Raw genomic sequence first — 23,683 nt, 5'->3', positions numbered from 1 at the left:
AGACATCTGTGCACACATGCGTGTGCCTGTTGACAGTGACTGCACACGGGGGACCTGAAGTGACGTCTAGGATTTTCACAGGTTCAGCACAGAGAAACTGGGACCCTCCCAGCCCTTCTGTCCAGGGGAATCCCCTCCCCATGGCGGATGCTCTGTGCGGAGGACGCAGGGCCAGGCCCGGCTGCAGGGAGCCCTGAGCAACGTGGTTTGGAGCCACGTTTATGCAGCAACCTCCCGGGGAGCGGCCTTCCTAGGGACCCGCACGGTCTCCATCGGGGAACGGGCTTTGGGCTCACCTATGTTGATGAAGTCGGACCGATACTGGCACGTCATCCCGAACCCGAAATCTCTCCAGAATCCAGTCTCCTTCTTTATGACCTGCAGGGAGAGTGCCATCACTGGACGGAGGGAGACGAGAGTGGACACAGAGGGGGCGTCGCTAAGACAGCCACCCCCTGGTGGGGGCGCGGACGACCAGGCACAGCAAACCGCCGCCCATCCTCAACACTCCCAGTGATGTCTGGCACCTCTGGCTGGGGCGTTTCTAGGTGTAGGCTTGCACACACACACACACACACACACACACACACACACAGACCAGTGGAGAGGGCTGATTTGGGGCAGCACCATGGAAAAGCTGTCTGTGCATCCAGCCTGGCATTGGGCTGGGGATGTTTGAAAGAAGAAGAGAGAACGACCTGGAACTCAGCCATCCTGGCCCAGGGCGCGAACAGGACACCCTCGGGGGATGAAAAGAAAGCCCAAGGCAGCAGTGCTGGCCCAGGACGAGGACGCGGTGAGGCCAGGTCCTGGGGACACGCTCTGTCCACTCATCCACGGACTGCTTTAGCACCATCTGCTCCCCCAGTCTAAGTAGTTGAGGGGGGGTCCCCCTCCGGGTGAGGGCAGCTGTGAAAAGCCAGGCCTGGCCCTGCGCATGTCTCACTTCAGAAGTCCATTTCCAACACATTTGCTGGAGCAGCAAGACTTCAAAGGTGTTTTTTGTTACTTATATATGTACGGCTGCAGTAAACTTGGAAACAGATTTGTGACCGTACTGGTTAAATTTTCCGGATTCATTCTAGAAGCTCTCGTAGGTGCTGGGAGGAAAGGAGGCCCCCCAGCAAGGCCCCCTCCTGCCGGCGGTCTCCACCTGGGATGCCGGGCCTGGCTCCCCACTAACTGGAAATGGCAAGTCCTGACCCACAAGCCCGCCGGCTGGCACGTCTGCCTCAGGCAGGCCCCCCCCGGTCCCTCTGCTTCCTCTTCTTTAAAGAGGACGTTGAGCCGAGTCATCCTGACAGCTCGTCCAGCCCAGCACCCAAACACTCACCCCCTACTGCGCCCACCTTCCTGAGGGCTCACTCTATTCGTGGATAAGTGCAGCGTTGCTTCAAGTCATGTCCAACTCTTTGTGACCCCATGGACTGTGGCCCACCAGGCTCCTCTGTCCATGGGATTCTCCAGAAGAATACTGGAGTGGGTTGCGATGCCCTCCTCCAGGGGATCTTCCAAGCCCAGGATCAAACACACGTGTCCTGGGACTCCTGCATTGCAGGCAGATTCTGTACTGTTGATCCACCAGGGAAGCTCCACTCTATCCACTCCACAGGCTAAAACTACCCTCAACAAATGGCCTGCAGAAGCGGTGAGGGACCTAACATTCCCTTCACTCTGCAACTAATGAGACCACCTTATTCCATTGCAGTCTACACACACAGAGGTCATCAGCTCTCCGCCTGGCACGAACCAGATCAAGGAGAAGGGCCAGGAGGGAGCCTGTGTCCTCCCAGCTCGACTCCAGAACGAAGGCCTGCTGCAGGATAAGCCCCCAGCAACAGTTTCATTAGTATCAGCTGGAGCGATTTCACAGGGCAGGAAAGCCTAGGAAAATCTGTACTGAGTCCCTCTTTAGAAATGGCTTCTGCTCCATCCCCACGGTGGCGGGGACACTGCTTCTCCTGCAGCTGATGGCTCCTGTCCTTTCTGGCGGTCAGGACAAGGCCTGGGTAAAAATGCTGTCAGAGAGCCACGCCAGCACCCCAACTTCAAACGTGTGGCGGAGGTCTCCCTGGGATTTGAGAGAAAGCCCCAAACAGGAAAAACGAGGGCCACGCTGGGGAAGAAAGACGAGAGGGGTTATGGAGGTGGCCAGCCAGGGCCCGCTGAGTGGACGCAGAGCCCGGCAAGGTATGGCACTCGCCTGGGGACAGTGGGACAGAGGAAGGCGACCCGTAGGTGGGGAGTGAGTTACACAAACACTTCTCAACGAGCCCGCAGGCCATGGAAAGCCGGTCTCGGAAGAGCATGTGGACATTCAGCCCTTCGTGGGAATGGACCTGGGGGTGCCCTCAGCAGGTGCCGTCAGGGGCAAGACAGGCAGGCTGGCCGAGTCCATGCGCTTCAACTGGAGCCCGAGGGGCCTCGAGTGTGCATCAGACCACAGTCCGGCCCCATCCAAGCCCTGCAGTGGGTTAGCTCCCTCCGCCCCAAGGCAATCAGAATAAAACCCGCGGGGAACCTCTGGGGCCTCCAGAGGCCCCGGGTGACCTGCTCCTGCCTGCCCCTCCTGTCTCGGGTCCCCTCGGATGTGCCAGGCTCATAGGCCTCCAAAGGCTGGGCACCCGCCGGACACCACCTAGCCAGAGTCGCCCACCACGGGGACTCTGCTGAGAGCGGTCACCCTGACCCCCCGCCAGCGTCAGCTCCCACCTTGCGTCCCACCGGCCAGTTTATGGTTTCCCTGAAATACCAGGGCTCCCGGAAGCTCTCCTGCTGATGGGCTGTTTCTGCCTGCCGTCCGCACCCACCCACCACCTGGCGAACACAGGCCCTGGGTCTCCTTCACGGCGAGACCTGCAGCCCCCGGACCACCGTGCACAGGCGCCGGCCCTCCGTCACTCCTCCGGCAGAGAAGGAGAGCTCCCGGCCACCGGAGACGGACGCAGCTCAGGTGGGGAACGCTTAGCCTCGAGCAGCTCGGCCCAAGGCCTAGGCATCCACCGAGGAGACCCCCAGATCCGTGGGCTCTGGGCCCACAGATAGAAAGACTCTCACCTTCCTAGGCTCCAGGCAGATGGCTCAACTTCTTAGAACCTCTGCCCCCGGCTCCCGGACAGGGGAGTGACACACATGGGCGACATCTACTGCGTCAGAGGAGGAGGAGACCGCAGACCACGGTGATGCCGTAAGGGCAGCATCGCCCGGCCGGGATCGCACCCATTTCCAGCGCCCCGCTCGTCACAAGGCCTGGATTTCACCCGTTTCCAGCGCCCTGCTCGTCACAAGGCCTGGATTTCACCCGTTTCCAGCGCCCTGCTCGTCACAAGGCCGCCTGCCCCTCCACCGCCCCGTCTCCACGCCCCGAGCCCAGCAGGCACTACCCGTGCCGGCCACACCCCGTGGGACGGCGGTCACGCGACGGGAGTGATGACTTCTGATCAGGACCGAACACCAAGCACAAATCAGCCTCTCCCCACAGATGCAGGAAGGCGGCTCCCCGCAGTCCCGCAGGAAGCACTCTGGGTCAGAAGGTAAACTAAACTACAAATACTCAGGCAGAATATTTCCTCCAATTCAGAGACAGGCTCCCAGGAACCAAGGCTGCATCTGGCCGGCCTCACGTCACCAGAAACCCCACAGACCTGGGGTTTGCAGGCCTGACTCTCGCCTGGTGAGATGCTCCGCTGACGTCCTGGGATCCTCCATAAACATCTTCTGGGAAGGGCCTGCCCCGGGTCGGGCATCACACAGCGAGCGGCAGACACCCTGGTCTGCGGGTCCCAGGGCCAGGCTGCCCCTTACCCCGCCATAGGCCCCTGGGGGTCTGGGCCCCGAGGCTGCACACACGTGCGCATGGGCCTCGGGCTGGGCGAACGAATGACTCGCCCACCATCACTCACTCAGCCGGTCGGGCCCGAGCCCCAATCAGCACCAGCGTGGCTGTGACGGTGACCATTTCTCGAGAAGGAAGGCATTTCGCAAGCCACGGCTTTCAAAGAATGGGTTTAAGAATGGACTCAGCTGCCACCTGCTCCAAGACTTGCACTAACTCACCCTTTTCCATCAGTCTCCTTTTATCTGCATTAAAAAATGAAGTCTCTTCTGAAGGACTTTGTGCTGGATCAGGGCTCAGTCCTGGGAGCCTGTGACCCAAAGTCAGACTCTCTGCCCCCTGGAAGCACGTGGAACCGAGAACATGCCCCCACCTCCGCTGCTGCAGTCAGGGAGTCCCCGACCTGCCCCCAGCATGGAGGCTTCCGAACAAGTGGCACCCGCCCCTGAGTTGCACGGTTCTCCCTGTGATGTGAGCGGGACAGTCCTTTTCACAGGACCACGCAGGCAGAGAATGCCAGCTGCCCAAGGCCACGGACACAGCACGTGTTAATGGGACTCTCGGTTCACAGGGAGAGTCTGCTAGTGGAACAAACAGAAACAGACCAAAAGGATGGCCCAGGCCCAGTTATCAGTTCTTAGAAGTTTAAACTGAAATTCGGGCCAGTGGCAAAGTCCTCTTTGGATGAAAGGAGAGAGAAGGGTCTAAACAGAGAGAGCTGGGGCCGGGCCTGCATACCAGGCACACGCTGACCACTCGTCAGGCAGTGGGGGGCAGGACCACGTGGCAGAGGGAGCGGCCAGGCATCGTGGCCTCAGCATTGGAGAGGAGATGGCCCTGGTGGGGGGGGGGCAGCTCGAGAGACCCTGGGCAGAGGCTGCCCACCTGGCAGAGCAGCGGGCACACCCAGGTGCCAGGGTCTGCAGACAACTCCTCTGTGATCAGTCTAAGGGTCAGACTGTGGAGGGCACTTCATCCCCAAAGGAATCAGGGGTCAGGGCTGTGCTGGTGTGGCCAGGACCAGCAAGGAAATCTCTCCTCAAGTCTGTTCCGAGACGTCAGAGGGCACCTAAAGCAGGCCCCGTGGGAGGACTGACGTCTGGAAGACAGGCAGCTCCTTCTCCCTTCATAGACGGGGCTTTAAACACTTCATTTGGAGCACACCACATGGCATGTGGTATTTTAGTTCCCCGACCAGGGGTCGAACCCATGTCCCCTACATTGGAAACACAGAATCTTAACCACTGGACCATCAGCGAAGTCCTCAAAAAAAATTTTTTTTAACAGAATTAATCTGTGTTTTGGAATCGCATCTCTGGCCTAAGGTGACACAGAGACTGGAGCATAAGGAGAGATGATTCCTGACAGCTTCTTGCCAGGGGGCCTCAGCAGGAACTGACAAGGCTCAAACCAGCAAAGGGGAAGTCTGAAATTAGCAATTGTTTAAATTAGGGTTATTCCTTTCTTGGAAGGTTGTTTCTACACTAAAGCATCAGCAAGGCTCATCTCAGGTTTAAAACTCAATAGGTCCAACGATAGTATGAAATCCCATGATTTCACTTAATGCTGATTACTAACTGTACTCAAATGTACAGAAAGAAGTAACCTGAATGCAAAAGAAGTCCCCTTAAATTTGGTTTCTCGCCTTTGTCTGCAGGCAGATGGTATCAAATGTCATCAAATGTCATAGGCAACAGCCAGTAGTGATAACTGGTACCCAGGTCACATCAGCAGGGCTGCTGGCAAAGCCTGCCTCTTATCTGAACATGGCCGTCACCTGTCACAGCTGAGTTCTGCATCTGAGCTTTGCCTTCCCCTTGATACTGACATGTTCCAGCGAAGGCTCTCAAGAATTTATTAATATGTATGTGTCGGATGTTTCAAGACTGAGCCAAAATGAACCCCTGGCAGGAAGCCTTTCCTAATTCACCCACCTCCAATCTTCACCTTTTATTTTACCCCCTCTCTGCACCCACACGTCCTCTCTCCACCGTATTAACTTCTGGGGTTGGATGTTCTCCTCTGACATTTCCCTTGTATTTCTGTTCTCACCTAGATCCTGAGCAATACTGTTTCCACCACACTAGGTAAGTGAATCCTGGTATTAACCTGAGTTCTAGCTGGCTGTGTGACCCTGGTCGAGTCTAGGAGAAAGAAGTGAAGGTCTCAGGGGTACTTGGAGGTGAGTGGTCAAGGTTGCAGCAGAGCTCAGAGGCCTCAGAGCTGTGGACACAGTAGTCTGAGTTCTGCTTCTGACTTGACTACTGATTCTAAGGATCCGAGAAACTGGTTTGACCAGATCCTCCGGCTTCCCCGCAGGAACCGCAACAAAAGGATGAAGCTTTTAAACTGTTCATTGAAATGAATTCCCTGCAAGCAAGTAAGGCCTTGATTTGAAGCTGAACCATGAAGCCCATTCAACGTCAAATGTAAAGCAGTACTTTGTTTAAAATCAGAGGAACTTTTATTCTGAATGGTTGAAAGAAAATAAACCCGTAATTTGATTCCCACTGGAGCCCTTATGAGAAGATAAGAACTCTATGGAGAGGAAATGTGAAATTTCTCTGTCTCAACAGGCGCGGTTATCACCCCTAAGTAGGTAAACACTCGTTCTTGGGGAGTGAAGAACTCTTAGTGTTGATGTGTGAAGCACCTGCATATGCACACAGCACGCAGAGTCAGACAAAGAAGCTGCGATCTTAAAACTTCCCTGGGGGGGAGAGAGGATGATGGTCAGGCTCCAACTAGGATGGGGTGCAGAATCACCCTTGTCTAGCCTGCAGCAGCCCAAGCTGCAACTTTCTGGAAAAGGTCATTATATATCAGCTGCCAGAGAAGAACAGGAAGGGGACCCAGGATGGGGGGGCGGGGACGGGAGACAACAGGTTTTCCTACATCTGGAAGCTTCAACACAGAATCGGCTTTCCAAAAGAATTCCTTAGAACACGTGTTCAGTGAAATCAGTTCCCTTTCCTGCTGCAGGAAAGCACTGGGGACTCCAGCACTCCTCGGGGTCACAGGGTGGCTTCCATTCTCGGCCCTGAGAGGCGACAGAATGTGGCTTGACCTCTCCACAAGAGACGGGGCCCCCGAGGCAGTGGCCCCCGCCCTCAGCCTGAGCCGGCATCAGCTTTAGACAAGCCTGCCGGTCTCTGCAGATGATGGCAGCCAGGTGATGACAGAACTGGGGACACGCCTTCCAGGGGCATGGGACCCTCTGCTGCCTTCACCCATCTTCCTGAAACCTACACTGTTTGTCTGCTTAAAGGACCAACGAAGACATCTCAGCTTCAGGAGCGCCTGGGTGCCGTGCGGGCCCCTGCCCATCACCCGTGCACCAGGATCTCAGCACAGATGTCCCTCATGCACTCCTATGAAAGCCACCTGGCCGGTGACACTTCCGATGTTAATGGAACAGTGACCGGGAGCAGTGATCTGGCCCCTCGCCCCTAACTCACTGTGTGCCCGGGGGGTCAGCCGCCTCTTCCTAACGTCTACCTGTCCATCGGAGCCTGAATCTCAGCTTTCTTACCTCATAGCGTTTTGCAATAATAAAGGGAAAATGTGCTTCGTCCATAATACAATGATTCTGGTTTCCAAAACGCCAGAAGAAAGCTATGAAGGTGTGAAACTACCTTTCTGTAAGGTATTGCTCCTATTTACTTCCCACTTTTAAATACTGCAAGTCTTTTTTAATGGATGAGGTGCTGGAGCAAAGGCCAGAACATCTGCCAAACTTACAAATGACTTAAGGAAGTAACCCCCAGATTTCCACTTACCTCCACTCGTGGCCAGGTGCCCCTGGGGACAACAGACGTGAAACAGAGCACCCCCGACCCAGGCCCCAAGGGGAGCACTCACCAGTTGCTGCTCCAAGGCAGGGACTGCGTCGTGATGGCCGTATATTATGCCAGGATTGTACTGACTGAAAAGGACGGGATAAAACACCTTCTTCCCTGCAAACCAGAAAACAAACATTCACTTAAAGTGACAGATAAAGCTACTAGGTTTATTCATTTATATTCAACCCTCAGACACACCCCTGGCATCTGCATGCACTTCCCTGTTTCCCTTCACTGGACCCGGACAGATCTTAGAACTGCAGCAGGTAGACCAGATGGACAGACTTGGATTCCTGACTTCCCAGCACAGGGGTGATGCTCCAAGGGCTGATGGCCATTGGCTCCAGCATTGGACACCACCAGTGGGAATGGGTGTGAACGAGGGTCCCGATGCCCCCTGCCCTGCCAGATCTTAACCCTTTAACTACTGGCTCTCGGGGCAGTCGGCCAGGGTGACCTCAGGCAGCAGGAACAGACTTAGGGAGCCCAGGGTGGCTGCTCTTTATCCACTGACACAGAAGCATTTCAGGTTTTTAACAACCGACACAGCCATTCCAGTGGCTAGCAGTTGAGTGTCGGCCTTGCCACTGAGTCCCAGGCTTTGAGAACAGTTTTTGGGGTTGTGGGTTCTTTCTGCTCGGGGCTGCCCCTGCCCTAGGGGCTGCCCACAGGCATGCCCTCCCTCTGGTTTCAGCAGCTTCTCTAGGCCCACGTCCTTCCCACCACACTTGCTCCTGGTTGTCCCCTGAAGCTGACCTCCCAGGAGAGAACAGAAGAGGGGTTATAAATACGCCCCTGGGACTGAGAGCTCCGGAGCTATGGTGGCCGACAGGCACCCAGCGCGACACCAAAGGAGGAATCGATGAGACGGCTCCCCGGTCTCCGTCACCGGGGGGCTGAAGGCTGATGTGGGAGCTGGTGGTCAGAGCGAGCTGTGCCAAGAAAGGAGCCCACCTGGCTGCGTGTTCAGCCTGCAGGTGTTGAGGAAGTCGGAGGTGAAGTAGATGTCCACGTCGCAGAAGAAGAGCAGCACGTTGCTGCCCTTCCAGGAGCGGGCGCCCACGTCCAGCCCCTTCCCCCGAGAGAACTCCCCGCTCAGCTGGATGAAGGTGAAGTTCCTGAAGTTGGCGGCTCTGAAAGGGAAACCACGGTCACTCAGGGGCCCAGGCTCGCAGGACGGAACTCCCTGGAAAATACACAGCCAAGACCCACAGCATCTCGCCCCGGGCCCCCTGTGGCCCGAGGGTGCTGGAATTAAGGGCATGAAAATATCTAGTGAAGTTTTGACGTGTCAGTCGCTCACTCATATCCAACTCCTTGCGACCCCGTGGACTGTAGCCTGGCAGGCTCCTCTGTCCATGGAATTCTCCAGGCAAGAATCCTGGAGTGGGTAGCTCGTCCCTTTTCCAGGGGATCTTTGCAACCCAGGGATGGAACGCAGGTCTCCTGCGTTGCAGGCAGATTCTTTACTGTCTGAGCCAGTATAAGTACCAGCTTATTTCTTATTTCTTCCCATATTGAAAACAACTGCCAAGGCTAACGTGAGGGAGAGAACACGAGCCAGTCAAGACCAGGCAACAGAACCTGGGACAGCCCCTTGGCCCCGGAGTCAATGAAACCACTGGCCAAGGAAATACAGCCATGCTGCCATGGCCCCACCAAGCAGCTCCCCATCAGCATTGAAGTCCAGGAGCCCAGCAGGACGGTCTGGGCCTATCCCCAGACACTTACACCTGGACCCCCTTTGCCACCCACAGGTGAAGCGGCCAAACATGCCAAGGACACAACACTGGGATTCAGAAGGTTGGGGCGTCTGGGGCCTGGCTCTCCTGTGCATTAAGGCTGTGATCTAAGCAAGCCCATCAATCTCCTGGAGCCTCAGTTGCCTCATCTGCAAAACGGGAATAACCACATCTTTCTTAAGAGCTCAGTTATCAGTGAGGCAAGCACGGCCAAGGGCATGAAGCACTGGGTAAGCATCAGCCAGCCTGTTACCAGCACAGGGCTGGGTGATGGAGTCCAGGTGTTTCTTCACTTGGCAATTCTTGCCCAGAACCTTCTGAAATGGGGCATGTCTTGAACAAAAGTTCCAGGAATTCATCCAGTACCATGTGGGACAGGGACTGTCTTCTCCCAGAGAGAACCAGAGACCCACTCTGCTCCTATTGGAGCTCCCAAGTCCACCTGTGCAGCCCTCGTATCCAGCCAGCACCCCCTCCTGCTGGCTGGACATGCCTTTCCTGCCTGATGGCTTCCTTGCCCCCGGCTCTGAGTCCTCCCCTATCCCAGCCTATCCCATCCCCCAAGTTCTCTCTAATCTTGATGCCTCAAAAGAGGTTAAAAAACCCATGTGGTGGTGGTTGAGTCACTAAATCGTGTCTGACTCTTGCGACCGCATGGACTGTAGCCCACCAGCCTCCTCTGTCCATGGGATTCTCCAGGCAAGGATACTGGAGTGGGTTGCCATTCCCTTCTCCAGGGGAATCTTTCCGACCCAGGTATTGAACCTGGGTCTCCCGCATTGCAGGCAGATTCTTTACCATCTGAGCCACCAGGGAAGGCCCCTCAACAGTCCATACCCACTGTGTGAAGTCTGTAACTACCTTGGGTGAAGGTCAACACAAATCCAGAGTCACGAGCTTTACACTTGTGGTTTAATCAGCGGAACTTGTTCTGCTACCCCTTCCTGATCTGTCACCTCCCTTTAGACCTGGGAGTGAGCTTGGCTGTTTTTTATCCTGGAAACCTGGGCCCAACCTTGTCTGAGTCCAAGGCCAGACACGGCAGCAGGCTCGGTGCGGGGTGGAGCACTGGAGGGTTAGTCAGGAGCCCCGGGCCAGGCTCTGGAGCCACCCAGCCCCACTGGGTGCTCGGCCGATGCTGGGGACTAAAGACGTCCACAGACGAATGACCCCAGTCCAGCCCTGCCTCGCATTACCTGGGGCAGTCACTCCACTTCTCCGGTCTGCTCCCTCACTGCCCAGCCTCATGGATGAGCTCAGGCCCTTCACCAGGTAAGATTCTACTGTTGGGGGATTCAGCCCAGCACCTGCTCTACGTGAGGGGGACTCTCCTCTTTCAGAACTCCGTCTTGACTCTTCTCTCCAGGTAAGTGGCCCCGGATCCTATTTCCTGAGCTGCGCCTTGAGGTTACGTCCCAAGGCTTCCCCCAAAGGGATGGCCCGGCCTCCTTGTCCCCAGAGAAGACGTCCAGCTGACCTGCGGCCCTTGCACCATCCTCCCCCCGCCCCCCGCCAGAGGTTTCTGCAGCCCACCTCCCCCTGCCCTACCTGGTCCGTTTCCAGGACGGTTCGACCCTTGAGAGATGCCTGACTCTCCACCTGTTCGTCCCCCGCCCTGGGGCCCAGCTTCCTCTCAGAGCTGCAGCAGGTCTCTGCTCTCAACAGTCTCACCGTCCACACTCTGTGGGGCCCGCCCAGCCCGCAGGGACATCGGTCAGCTGATTTCCAGGGCAGGCAGGGCCGGCCTGCTGAAGCATCAAATCCTGGTTCAGATGCATCTGACCCATGACTCAGGTGCCTCCTCCCAGAGGCTTCCCAAGGTCTGTCATTAGAGGTTTCAAATAGACAAAAACACTTCCTATTTGAACAACAGCAAGTAACTTCTGCCAAGAGTAGAGGAAGGCAGGTCCCTGAATTGTGGTGTTAAAAGACACGCAGGATTTTCATCCCAAATAGCCTACAGTTTATCGGTGCTGACACACCAAATATTTACAAAAATAGCATATTTGCTACTGTGTAGAATATCAAACATTTATACAAAGTGGAGTCACGGTGAATAGTTAAAATAATACAGACGGCGTGAGTAACTGATCCACCAGGTCTTCCCTGGTGGCACAGGGGTAAGAAATCCGCCTGCCAACGCAGGAGCCTCGAGTGCCATCCCTCATCCAGGAGGGTCCCACATGCCACAGAGGCGCTAAGCCCGTGCGCCGTAACTCCTGAGCCCGTGCTCTGCAAAGAGAGAAGCCACCGCAACGAGAAGCCCGAGCAACGCAACAAAGAGTAGCCCCGCTCGCCACAGCTAGAGACAAGGCCTCACAGCATCAAAGACCCAGCACAGCCAAAAATAAATAAGTTATATATATATATATATATGGACTTCCCTGGTGGCTCAGACAGTAAAGCGTCTGCCTACAAGGCGGGAGACCCAGGTTCAATCCCTGGGTCGGGAAGATTCCCTGGAGAAGGAAGTGGCAACCCACTGCAGTACTCTTGCCTGGAAAATCCCATGCATGGAGGAGACTGGTAAGCTACAGTCCGTGGGGTTGCAAAGAGTCGGACACGACTGAGCGACTTCACTTTCACGTTCTTACTGAACGAACAGCAGGGAAGACGCGCAGCCTGGGGGCTGAGTGAGTGGCAGGGAGACGCCTGAGCAAGGGCTACAGGTCTGGGGGGATGCGGCCTGGCGGGGCACACGTGCCCCACACAGAGGTCAGTCTCATCTGTTCCATCCCCTGGTTCCCCAAACCCTGGCTTGAAGCGAAAGTGAAAAAGTCGCTCAGTTGTGTCTGACTCTTTGTGACCCCATGGACTATACAGTCTCCAGGCCAGAATACTAGAGTGGGTAGCCTTTCCTTTCTGCAGGGGATCTTCCCAACCCAGGGATTGAACCCAGGTCTCTCGCACTGCAGGCGGATTCTGTATCAGATGAGCCACCAGGGAAACCCAAGAATACTGGAGTGGGTAGCCTAGCCCTTTTCCAGGGAATCTTCCCGACCCAGGAATCGAACCGGGGTCTCCTGCATTGCAGGTAGATTCTGGTCTGAGCTCCGCTGAAGGACCGCTCTTCACCGCTCGGCCAAGGCGAGTGGGGGTGGAGCTTGAGGGGTGAGAGGGGAGGGGCCTGGCTGTCAGTCACGGTTCTTGGCATAAGGGGTGGGGACAGCTCACCGTCCCGGCGCTTGAGACGACCCTGACTTAGAATTATTTAAGTCACAGCATCAGCTCTGTGCTTCAGCGCGTTGTCTGAAGAGAAACAGAACGCAGGGAAACGGCTGCCGGGGCCTCCCCTCGTGGCCGGACGCACAGGGCACTCGGCCTCCTTTCTCTCCAGCCTCTCCACGGGGACGAGACGGCCCGTGGCACCGCCCCAGCCGAAGGCGCACTTTAAAGCCGCTTTCCGCTGTCCAGCGTCTGCAGGCCCGACAGGAAGCCCCAGGACACAGCCCCTGCTTGCCCTGTGCACGTAGCAGCCCCTCGGCCCCAGCCCCCACCCCGCACCCCACAGAACCCCACTTCCCCATCCACCCTGACCAGCGCCGGCCAGCGGGGGACATTAGGAACCTGGACCAGCGTGCACTCAGAGGCAGGGTGGGGACAGTCTCTGCTGGCCCAGAAAGCCCCATCGGCCGGTCTTGGGCACTGGGCAGGCAGGGGGACTCTGTCGGCACCTCTGCTTCCCAGAAGGGCTGCGAGGTCACTGCACTCGGCTACACGCCTGTCTGCAGGCGGATATCCGGGCCTCCCCCGCACCCCCTCCGCTCACTCAGCCCAGCACCCCTCTAATTAACCAGCGCCCAGAGCACCCTCCTTCTCCCCTCCTACCACCAGGAAGGGCCTCTGATGACTGACACGGGGTCTCTGCTGAGGACGAGGGCTAAGCTGGAGACACCAGCGGCCGAATCAGGATGACTTCCTTCCTGTGTTGTCTAGGACAGCGAGGTGAGCACTCGGCCGAGCAGCGGGGCTGGAGGTGGGCCGCCCTCACGCCTGACACTCAGCGGCACCAGCTCGAGAGCCGAGGGCGCGCGGGCTGAAGGGACACCGGCGGCCGCACCTGCCCGCGGAGGGACTCGCCCGCTGGGCCCCAGCACCTGCCGCAGCGCGGGGACCGTGTACTAAGGGCTGTGCAAAAGCAAGGACACGTTTCAACACGCAACACCGACTTGCCGCAGTGGGTCGTGGGTGTGGGAATGTGCGCAACACGACCACAAGGCTGCAGCCCAGACGCAGAGGTGCGCAGGCAGGGGGCCATGCTGAGCTCTGTCCATCTCCACCCCCTCCGCCAGAAGACCGGTACCGATGGCGTGGACATGCGGGGACCTCCTGCGTCAGCTCTGCGGTCTCCTCTCCGGGGATCCACTTCCTCCACGGACTCCAGGGAAGATCCCCCCGATCCTCATGGTCCCTGTCGAGTGGCATCCCCTCTCACCCTCCCTCGGGAGGAGGTGTCCTCTCTGAGCCCCCAGGCGTTGAGGCCAGTCCCTCCTTCATCTTCTGGGACCCAATGCCTTCTCTTGCCCGTGCACTTGACCCCCCTGGCCTGTCTTCTAAACCCTGCAGGACAGGGGCTGTCCTTATCTCTATCTTCAGGGCTGACAGCGCTTGCAGTAAACAGTTCCCACGGGACAAAAAGCAGCTCCATAAACACTGGATGAGTCAGGAGATGAGTCCATGGACTCAGACCTGTTACCGTGGGAGGCCTACCCCAGGACACCACCTCCTCCTCTGGGGTGGGTCTCCCTCTCCAATCAGGAAGAGGCCCCAGTCAACTCTTTCTCAGGCACAAACCCAAGCTTTACAGAAGATTACAAATATGTCAGTAAAAGAAAAAAAGAGCGAGGAGGAAAATAAGATGTAATTTGGTTTGAAATATTTCATTTACCCATACAAACAAATGCAATATCTAGCGGCATATCCAGAGTAACAAAGGCTTCTCAGGTGACGCTAGTGGTCAAGAATCTGCCTGCCAATGCAGGAGACGCAAGAGATGCCAAGTTTGATCCCTGGGTCGGGAAGATCCCCTGGAGGAGAGCATGGCAACCCACTCCAGTATTCTTGCCTGAAAAATTCTATGGACAAGAGGAAGCCTGGTAGGCTACAGTCCATGGGGTTGCGAAGAGTTGGAACTACACTAAGCGACTGAACACACACACACACACACGAGTAACTGCCTTGTAAGAAACGGGGTTTTTCAAGGCATCGCATTTTTTACTATGTAATTTCTTGTTATGAATCAGAGTCTGCAGTCCCAAATGGCCCCGGGATTACTTATAATTATTTCTTCTCTTTTCTTCTTGAACTGTAATTATCGACTGACAAAATTCTTGAGCTTCTCCTTCAATTCCGTTTTCTTAATATAAGTCCGATGCATGCGGTCTCCTCCAGGTTAGATGCAGTCATGCTGACAGAGGTTAAAATGACCTGAGGAAGCTACTGTTTCAACGGAGACTTAATTTCTCTAATTGACTTGCATTTCCCAGAACTGCTGGCTTAAAAATGATAAAAGATCTTGCTGTCTAATGTGATCTACTCTAATATCAATATCTTCTGACCGCTGCAAGGAAATTATCTTAATGTGACACTTCCCACAAGAGCCCTTCATTTAAAAAAAAAAAGCACATTTAACAATTTACATAGAAATATATATTTAATGTATAACTTAAAAATTTAAATCTAACACCCCTGAATATTGACATTGCTTATGACTTCTACTTACTAAAGGGATCTGAATACAGTAAATAATTTAAAGCTAAACATATTCCCAGCTAGTTTTCCATAGCAGGCATTTTAAACAATTTAGAGTTCTCTAGTTTCTGAGCTTATTATATACAAGCCTGCTTATACAATTGTTTTACCAAGTTTCTTTTGAAAAGATAAACAAAATTGACAAACCTTCAGCTTATTATCTAGAAAAATAACAGAGATGACTTAAATTAACAAAATTATAAACAAAAAAGGAGACATTGCAGCTGATAACCACAGAAATACTAAATATCATAAGAGACAACTGTGAACAATTACATACCAACAAATGAGATAACAGAAGTTGACTAGTTCCTAGAAATGTACACCTTATCAAGACTGAATCATGAAGTAACAGAAAATCTGAACAGGCAAATATTGAAAAAGGAGATTGAATCAGTAGTCAAAAAGTAAGCATAAGCCAAGACATAAAAACACTGCACGTTAGTCACTAAGCTAGACTTTCTCAAGATATTCTTAAAACATGTATATATTAGCTAGATTTAGAATAGTTTTATCACAATGCTGATAAGCCAAGTGAAATAAATTTCATTTAAACTGGTTTCAAATCTTATTATTTTCAATGAACAGCTATGGCTTTTTGGAGTGAGAATCTGCTGGGATGTTAAGACTGGGAATCTGGAAATTACAGACGAGGTTCAGATCTGCCCGTTGCCCGCATCAGGAGCGGCAGCCTGAGTACCAACCTCTTTAAACCTCCACTATTTCATCTAAGAAATGGGGTCTGGGACTCCCAGTGATTGAGCTGACACTTCCACTGCAGCAGGCACAGGTTTGATCCCTGGTGGGGGGAGCTAAGATCCCACATGCCGTGCAGAAAAAAAAATGGGGTTAATAACAGCTTCTATCTTATAAGGTTGGTGCGAACATTAAATGATGTCATTCATGTTAAGAACAGTTTAATAACAATGTTTAATAATAATTATTAATAATAACAATCTGATATTATTTACTAATTAAATGATTATTTAATAATAACAGTTTAACATTATTCAAAGATGAGATGCATTTAATTAAAGTTTTAGCATCTGAAGAGAATGATGAAAATGGTAGTTAAGTAAAGCTTCTTCTACGTGTTTTACATAGACTACTATGTACAAATTTACTACACACTGGGCATTGTCCTTCTCCCAGTGGACAAACACTGAACATTTTAAAACTCGGTAAGGCCCTATGCGAAGGGCTGGAGTCACAGAAGCATGTGACTCGACGATAATCCAGCAGCTGATAACCTAGTGAGGACAACAGAAAGAAGCGTCAACAGGCAAATCGCATGCCAGGTCCCGTATGTGAGAGATGCTGAGGGAGAGGGTGGCCAGAGCTCAGAGCGGGGAGGACAGGGCAGGGTGAGCTCCAGAGCGGGGGTCTGGGTGCGGATGGACAGACAGAAGGTCAGAGCAAGCAGGAAGGAGGGTGGAGGGGCCGCCAGGCCTAAGGGAACACGGAGAGCGAGGACGAAGGGTGAACTGCGCCCCCGTGCGGCTGCGGGGCACTGAGCCGTCAAAACGGGGTGAGAGGTAAGAGCCGGCCTGGGGACCAGACCGGGTACCCGAGGGGGTACAGCGGGTGATGAGGAACCCCATCTGCTCCGTGGGGTTGCAGGCAGCCACCGTGGGGAACCAGCTCAGGCTGGCGGCAGAGGGCAGGGCATTCCTAAAGCAACACCCGGGAGCGGGCAGAACACGCCGCACGGCCTCCGGGACATCAACACCGCAGCGTCACTGGTGAACGGCGAACAGAACGGGGAGGCAGCAAGTTTCTGCAGCGCCGCTTCAAAGACTGGTTCAGGCTCCGGCACGAAGTCCCCTTCAGGGCTAGCTTCGTCTCTGGGAGTTTTCCAAACCATCCTCACCCTGGGAATGATTGTACTTTCCTTGTTCAGATTCTATTCATTCTAGGCTCACCACACAGCCCTCTGATTGTGACTCCAGCCCGCCAGGTAACGTGATACGGAAGACACTGCCTTGATAGAGTCCCAGGCACTCCGGCCAATGGACAGAGTATTTCCTGTAACACGGCCCCGGTGGCCTCCATGGACATTCGTCCATGAGACTCGTGTAAAGTTGGCCCCAAGTATCTACGAGCAAATATCTGCTCGCCTTCTGATGTCCTTGGAAAATGCCAGACCCAGCCTGACTGTGCTTTAGAGTCACCTGGACCTCTCCTTAAAATACTCCAAAAGGAGGCAGCTCAGGCAGCCCCTGTCCTAGACAACCGTTCTCAATCGCGGCTGCATGTCAGAATCATCTGGAAGGCGTGAAAAAGATCCACACCTCCCGTGGCTACCTGCAGAGATGTTAAAACCTATCCACAGGGCAGAGGACGTGAATTGTAATAACGCCCGCTCCTCACTCCCAAGTAGAGATGAAAAGGATACTGCAACGCGTTGGAGTCGAGAGATTTCTGTTTCATTTACGTTTAGGATATTCAATTATTTTATTCCCTTTGATCTCCCTTCAGCGGGCGCCACGGCTTTAAACTGGTACTAGTTTTAAACTCTTTTAACTCATTATTGCTTTAGAACAGAGGTTGGCAAACTTTTTCTATAAAGGATCAGACAGTAAAAAGTTTAGCTTTGTGAGTTACGCCATCTCTGAAGTAACTGCTCAGCTTGGCAGTCAAGTATGAAAGCAGCCATAAACGATACAGAAAGAGATGAGCAGGCCTTCGAGCCAATAAAACTTCATTTACAAAAGTAAGTGTGAACAGAATTTGACCACTGCACTGCTTCAGATATCTGAATAATTACTACCATTCTGATCTTGTGCTCAGTAATACAAAATTAGTAACCAAGCCTGAAAATAAACACAAAAAGCGCACTTAGTCTCAGCATCTTATATTTTGACTATCATCCTATTACCAGTTACCAGAGACTCAAAACAGAGGGACTTGTTTATATTCAAACCAGATGGACCTACTCAGATGATTTCCACCCCCAGTACCTCTGACCACCCTCCAAGACATACCTACAGAGAAACCACCCAGCTGGTCATTCACCTGTGGCCACAAAGCAGAAGCAGGGAGCAGACGGCACCACCAGCCTCCTCACACGCAGAAAATGCCACAGATGTGTACTCATTAAGTACATGTTTATTCGTTTATTTGGGTAGGGGAAAAAAACCCTCTCTGTTGTTTTTTTAATACATTTATTCCCCCTTGTAACTGATGAATGGGGTAGAAACCCACAAGCCTCCGTCCAAAGGCGCTGGTTCAACAGCGTCTGTGAGTCGAGGGTCCCACCCCCCAGTCATCACCACCCACCCCTCACTGATCTCAAAATGCAGGATGAGAGAATCAGAGGGTGAGCCCATCTGCGAAGTGGGTGAGACGGAGCCCTGAAGAATAGGGCTGAGAAGCAGCTCCCCTCAAGGCCGTGCTCCCCAACTCCATCCCTGCCGAGTGTAGTCCCCACACCTGCCGTTCACATGGTGGGATGGTGGGCTGGAGAAGCCTTGTCCCCCCGCCCCAGGCCACTCTGGGCGTTTGTCCCCAGGATGGGTGCGAGGCGGGTGGTCCCCAGGAAGGAGGGCGCAGAAGCAACCCCTCAATCCCCCTCACACACAAGGCCAGCCCGTCGCTCTCCCGGGTCGGGCCACTGGCAGCGCTAAGGACATAAACCAGCTTGGACAAGCTCAGGTACCACCTCCCAGGCTCAGGTGCCGGACTCCCGACCAGGGCTCCACCTCAGACTCACCTGGAAGTGTTCTCAAGTATTCCTTTGACCTCATCCATTTCTTCTTTGCCAAAGTAAACGACAGTGAGATGAACCCTCCCGTCCTGTTGAATGCATATCTCCCTGGAAAACAAAACACGGAAGTCTGGTCCTGGGTCCACAACGACAGGCAAAGCCCAAACAAATACCTGTTCTGTAAAGTGAAAAAGGGCCCCCCCTGGAATGAACCACCAGCAAACCAGAGCAGGGGACAGGACACTCCGGCAGGCTCGTCCCAACATCCGTATTACTATTTCTCTTGGCAAGAATACCGTGGAATTTTAACATGTAGGTCTGGTCAATGAAAACGCAAGATGCAAGAGGCTGCAGGCTCAACCTGCCCCAGGTCCGGCCTGTTGGGGCCGGGATCCAATGTCCAGAACAGCGCTGGGGCCATCCCCTTCTCTGCCACAAGAAGTCTATGAAGGACGGAAGACAGAGCCCATTGTACAGATGAGGACGTCGACGTCCAGCAAGGGTGAGACTGGACTCCTCGTCCTTGCCTTTTCTTGTCCATGCAACACAAAATAGTTTTAGAGACTGAACAAGCAAAGGTTAAAAGACATTTATTCTTTTGGGGGCTCCAGAAACCCTGGGGACACCCAGCATCGTGGCGGTGACTGGGCGACAGGCCAGGAGCACCGCTGCTAGACGGCACCCTCCCCAGGGGGTGGATTCCCTCCCTGCTCCCCACTGCCCCTTGTGGCTGACAGTATGTGTACGTGTCTGTGCGTCATTTCAGCAGACTTCTGAAAGCAACTTAAAGGTACATGTCTACTTTGCTGCTATTCAGCTGCTAAGTCCGACTCTCTGTGACCCCATGACCTGCAGCACACCAGGCGTCCCTGTCCTTCACTAATGTTTGAGGCAAAACGTTTGCTCAAACTCATGTCCATCCCGTGGGTAATGCCATTCAACCATCACATCCTCTGTCGTCCCCTTCTCCTCCCACCTTCAGTCTTGCCCAGCGTCAGGGTCTTTTCCAATGAGTCAGTTCTTCCCATCAGGTGGCTGAAGGATTGGAGTTTCACCTTCAGCATCAGTCCTTCCAATGAATATTCAGGACTGATTTCCTTTAGGATTGACTGGTTTGAGCTCCTTGCAGTCCAAGAGACTCTCAAGAGTCTTCTCCAACACCACACTTCAAAAGCATCAGTTCTTTGGCCCTCAGTCTTCTTTATACAATTCTATTGGCAGGATGATATTTTGGGAAACGCTGATACTTCACTTGTCCTTCCATTTCATTCCTTTGTTTTTGTGTTGCAACTTTCCTGAGCCGCTAGACAACCACCCACATCAGAGAGTTTCAGAGTCTCTGAGCTCTAACTGCAGAGGCCAGTTTACCCAGTGATTTTTAGTGTGACACCAAGGAGGAGGGGCTGCCTACCTGGGGTTGCCGGGAAGATCAGAGAAGATATGGTTCCTGCCCTCAAAAACTTTCTTAAGAAATAAATGAGCTCGAATGCAATCATCAGGAAGCTCGTGGCACGGATGAAAAAGCACACGGAATTCAGAGAGGATGACCATCCCGCAGGCTGGAATGTCTGCACCTTGAGGGACGTGCCGCACTGCGGTGCAGAGAGGAGGAGAGAACTCCAGAGGGCAGAAGTACTGGGGCAGAGTCTGCTGACCCCGGGCAAGAGGCACAGGCTTCACCTGCTCAGCGCCTTGGCTCTGCAAATTCTCTCTCGTCTCAGAGGAAGAGAAGATCTGACTCTGAAACCAGACTGAATGTGGGGCTCTGAGAAGCAGATAAGGGACCAGAAATGGGGCTGGGTTGCTGTTCCTACTTCAAAACTGAGAGCTTTCCAGCCCCGCCCCTGCCGACCGAGCTTCTGCCCACAGGGGACAAACTTCTCTGTGCATCAAAGACTCCTTCTGCAAACCTGCCAGAGAATGCGGCGGCTCCCTTGGCTAGGGCAGAATAAAAGCACACACAGCATCAGGGGCCTGGAAAACTGTGCTTTAAATTGTGCGCACTGGGGAAAAAAATCCATCCCAGGACGGATTCAGGAGAGGGTCACCCACTGAGCCTGAATAAAAAGCCTCCTTGTTTTTTCTAGCAACATCTTTGTTGGCATTTTAAAATCCATCAAAGGACTTCCTGTTTTCAAGGAATAAAACAGAGACACACTGGACCTTTACTTTCACCAGCTCCGGCTTCCTGAAAAGGCAAAGCAGAGTTTATTCTGAGGGCCACCTCCAGGCCCCGCTCCATTCATTCATTCACTCCTGCCTGCCTTCATTCAACAAACAAGAAGTCTTAAAAATCAAGTAAGGCATTTCTGCCCTTGAGAAGGTCTCCATCTGATTGGAGATTGCATGATTAAAACTATCTACACAGCGGCCAACACACACTGCCTCCCAGGGAGAAACACCATCACCATCTGTCTGATAATTTTACAAACTTTCGTATTTTTCAAAGCAGGCCTCACTGGACTGCATCCCCTGAAAGATGAGAGGACAAACACTGAGTCCCATTGCTGTATGATGCATAATTCTCACTGGAGTAAGACTGTAAAAGAATAATCACTTGTGGCTCTATAAAGGGATCATCCAGGTTTCCTGGGATTCTCCAGAGTTTAACTCTGAAAGCCCACCACCCAGTAAATGCCTCAGAGCAAACTGGGACAACTGGTCACCCGCCCCACATCAGGGACTTGGCAGCAAGGAATGGGCAGCTGAGAGAGGGAGACATGGCACGTCAGAAAACGGCAGTAACAGGTCAAATGAGGCAAGGAGGGTGGCGGGGATGTGGCTGATTTCTGATGGGCAATGGGGACAGGTACCAAGGTCAAGGTGGTATCCAGGCCGTGCCGAGACAGGCAAGTGGACGCCCTGCAGGTGGAGAGGACTGGGGCAAGGGCTTCCCCAGCTGAGAAGGTACGAATGCAAGGAAGTCACATCACACTTCTTGTCTCAGTCTCTCTGTTCTTCAGGAACACCGGGGATGAGAAGCAAACCTACCGAGGCTTTAATCACGTCCCGTGCAAAGGAAAAAGCATGAACCAGCCCGTCAGGCTGCAGTGTCTCCCTGTGGTCAGTGAGGACACCAGGGAGACTCAGGGAACAGAGAGGGATGGGGGCCCGTCAGAATCGGGCTGCAGAAAGCAAGCTTCTTCGGCTTGGTGGATCCTCTACCCTCCCGCACCCCACGCCGAAGGACTCACGACTCTTGGATGCCACGATTTGAGGCGCTGAGGCGTGAGAGTCAATAGTGACCCTCGACCCACTCTCCTGGGGGCCCATTTCAGGACAGCAAATGAGACCACTGCCAACTGATGGTTTTCTTCTCTTGAACAGAAGTTTCTACATCATCTGTGGCTCAAATGAAGTTAAAAACAGCCTCTATTAGGCCCCGGAGAGACCTTAACGGAAATAAGGTGAATGATGTAGATTATGGCTTCTCAAACATGTGTACCAGAAACTTCCGGGGGACAGCACCGGAGTCTGATCAGAGAATGGCCCGCCCGGGGAGAGGTAGGGGGCGAGGCTGCGTGGGGGACGGGGCTGGGTGAGCCACGAAAGCTTTCCTTCTGGGAACACAAAGACGACAAAGGGCCTCCCGGATCGAGGCCCCCACGGGAGGCCTGGCACAGCGCGTGCACCGCAGGGCTTGGCTGGCCCTCTGCCCACCCAGTGGAGCCCCTTCTGCAGCGCCATCTCCGTCCCAGAGAGTCCACAGTCACTGGTTTCTGAAGATCCAGGAATGTCCAGAAACATCTTAACAGTGCTAAGCAGGAAGAGGATTGTAAAAAGTGCTGCAGAAAATTCAAGTAAAAGGTGTCCCTAATACCATGTTTAAATGTCATAAATGCCTTGGGAGGGACAAGAGAAGAGCTGGAGGAAGGGAAACTGGGGAACATTAAACAAAAATAACTAGCAAAGTCTGAGAAGACTCACAGCAACACAGGGAAGTGTTCTCAGACCAGCTAGAAGGTGTCAAAATAAAAATCGAGCACACTTGCAAAGAACTAAGAAAAATCTTTGAAAATCATTAAAAAAAAAAAAAAAAACATTGCCACAAAAATTCTTTTTTTTTTTCCCTAGAGAGGCTCAGAGACAAAGACCATCCACGATGTTGTTACAGTGAGCTTCCTCCTGCAACTGCAAACAAACTACACAATGAAACGACAGATGCACTTAAAACGGATAAGCCGGCCACCAAGGGAAACCAAGAAGCTGAAAAGCAAATGCAAGAAGAGTCTCCAAAAAGGCAGAACGAGGTGATTAAAAAAAAAAAAAAGGAGGGGGAGGTTGGTTTCAGCCAACACAGGTGTGCTAGGCAAAGGGAACTGAATCTGAAGCGAACTCTCCTGGGTACATCCCCTCTGCTTTGGGCCAGGGTGAAGAAGTCTTGGGAGTGGAGGCACCTGGGGCCTTCATGGAGGGGAAATGGCTCGTGGACCCTGTGCGGTTCCTCCAGGGATCAGGGCCACTGGACAGCAACGGAGGAGGAGTCTGCTGGAGTGAAGAGACATCTCATCTCCATAGCACCAGTGGAGTCCCGGAGCACACAGGCCCACAGGCAGCCCCAGCGCACCTAACCAGAGAGGTCCATACGTCCCCTCAGGGTCCATGTGGGTATCATTCCCACCCAGGGCGGGGAGAGCCCTGGAGTTTCAGCCGTGTCACTTCCTGTCAGTCCGGGAGCATCCCCCATCTCCTGTGCACAGCCTCAATAAAGGCCCTGAGGGTCTCACGCTAGGAAAATTCTGTCTCACCCAACAAACAGCAGCTACCTTTTCATTAGCCACTGAGGCTGACGGAAACGAGGCTTTCC

General features: G+C 53.5%; 1 protein-coding gene across 18 annotated transcripts in view; it reads right to left on the bottom strand.

Moving 5' to 3' along the window:
• CSGALNACT1 (chondroitin sulfate N-acetylgalactosaminyltransferase 1) overlaps positions 1-23,683 on the bottom strand; it is a 321,780-nt gene that overhangs the window by 3,446 nt on the left and 294,651 nt on the right. For all 18 annotated transcript variants that reach the window (XM_061134454.1, XM_061134459.1, XM_061134455.1 and 15 more), the window contains 4 exons: positions 18,883-18,984; positions 8,632-8,810; positions 7,697-7,791; positions 297-378 (listed from right to left, as the gene is read on the bottom strand). In XM_061134454.1, the coding sequence (XP_060990437.1) occupies positions 297-378; positions 7,697-7,791; positions 8,632-8,810; positions 18,883-18,984 (458 nt within the window). The remainder of the gene's footprint in view (positions 1-296; positions 379-7,696; positions 7,792-8,631; positions 8,811-18,882; positions 18,985-23,683) is intronic.

This window comes from Dama dama, chromosome 32 (genome assembly GCF_033118175.1).
Source record: "Dama dama isolate Ldn47 chromosome 32, ASM3311817v1, whole genome shotgun sequence".
Taxonomy (NCBI): Eukaryota; Metazoa; Chordata; class Mammalia; order Artiodactyla; family Cervidae; genus Dama; species Dama dama.
Note: the sequence above shows the minus strand (reverse complement) of the source record. Positions and strands in the feature narration are given on the sequence as shown.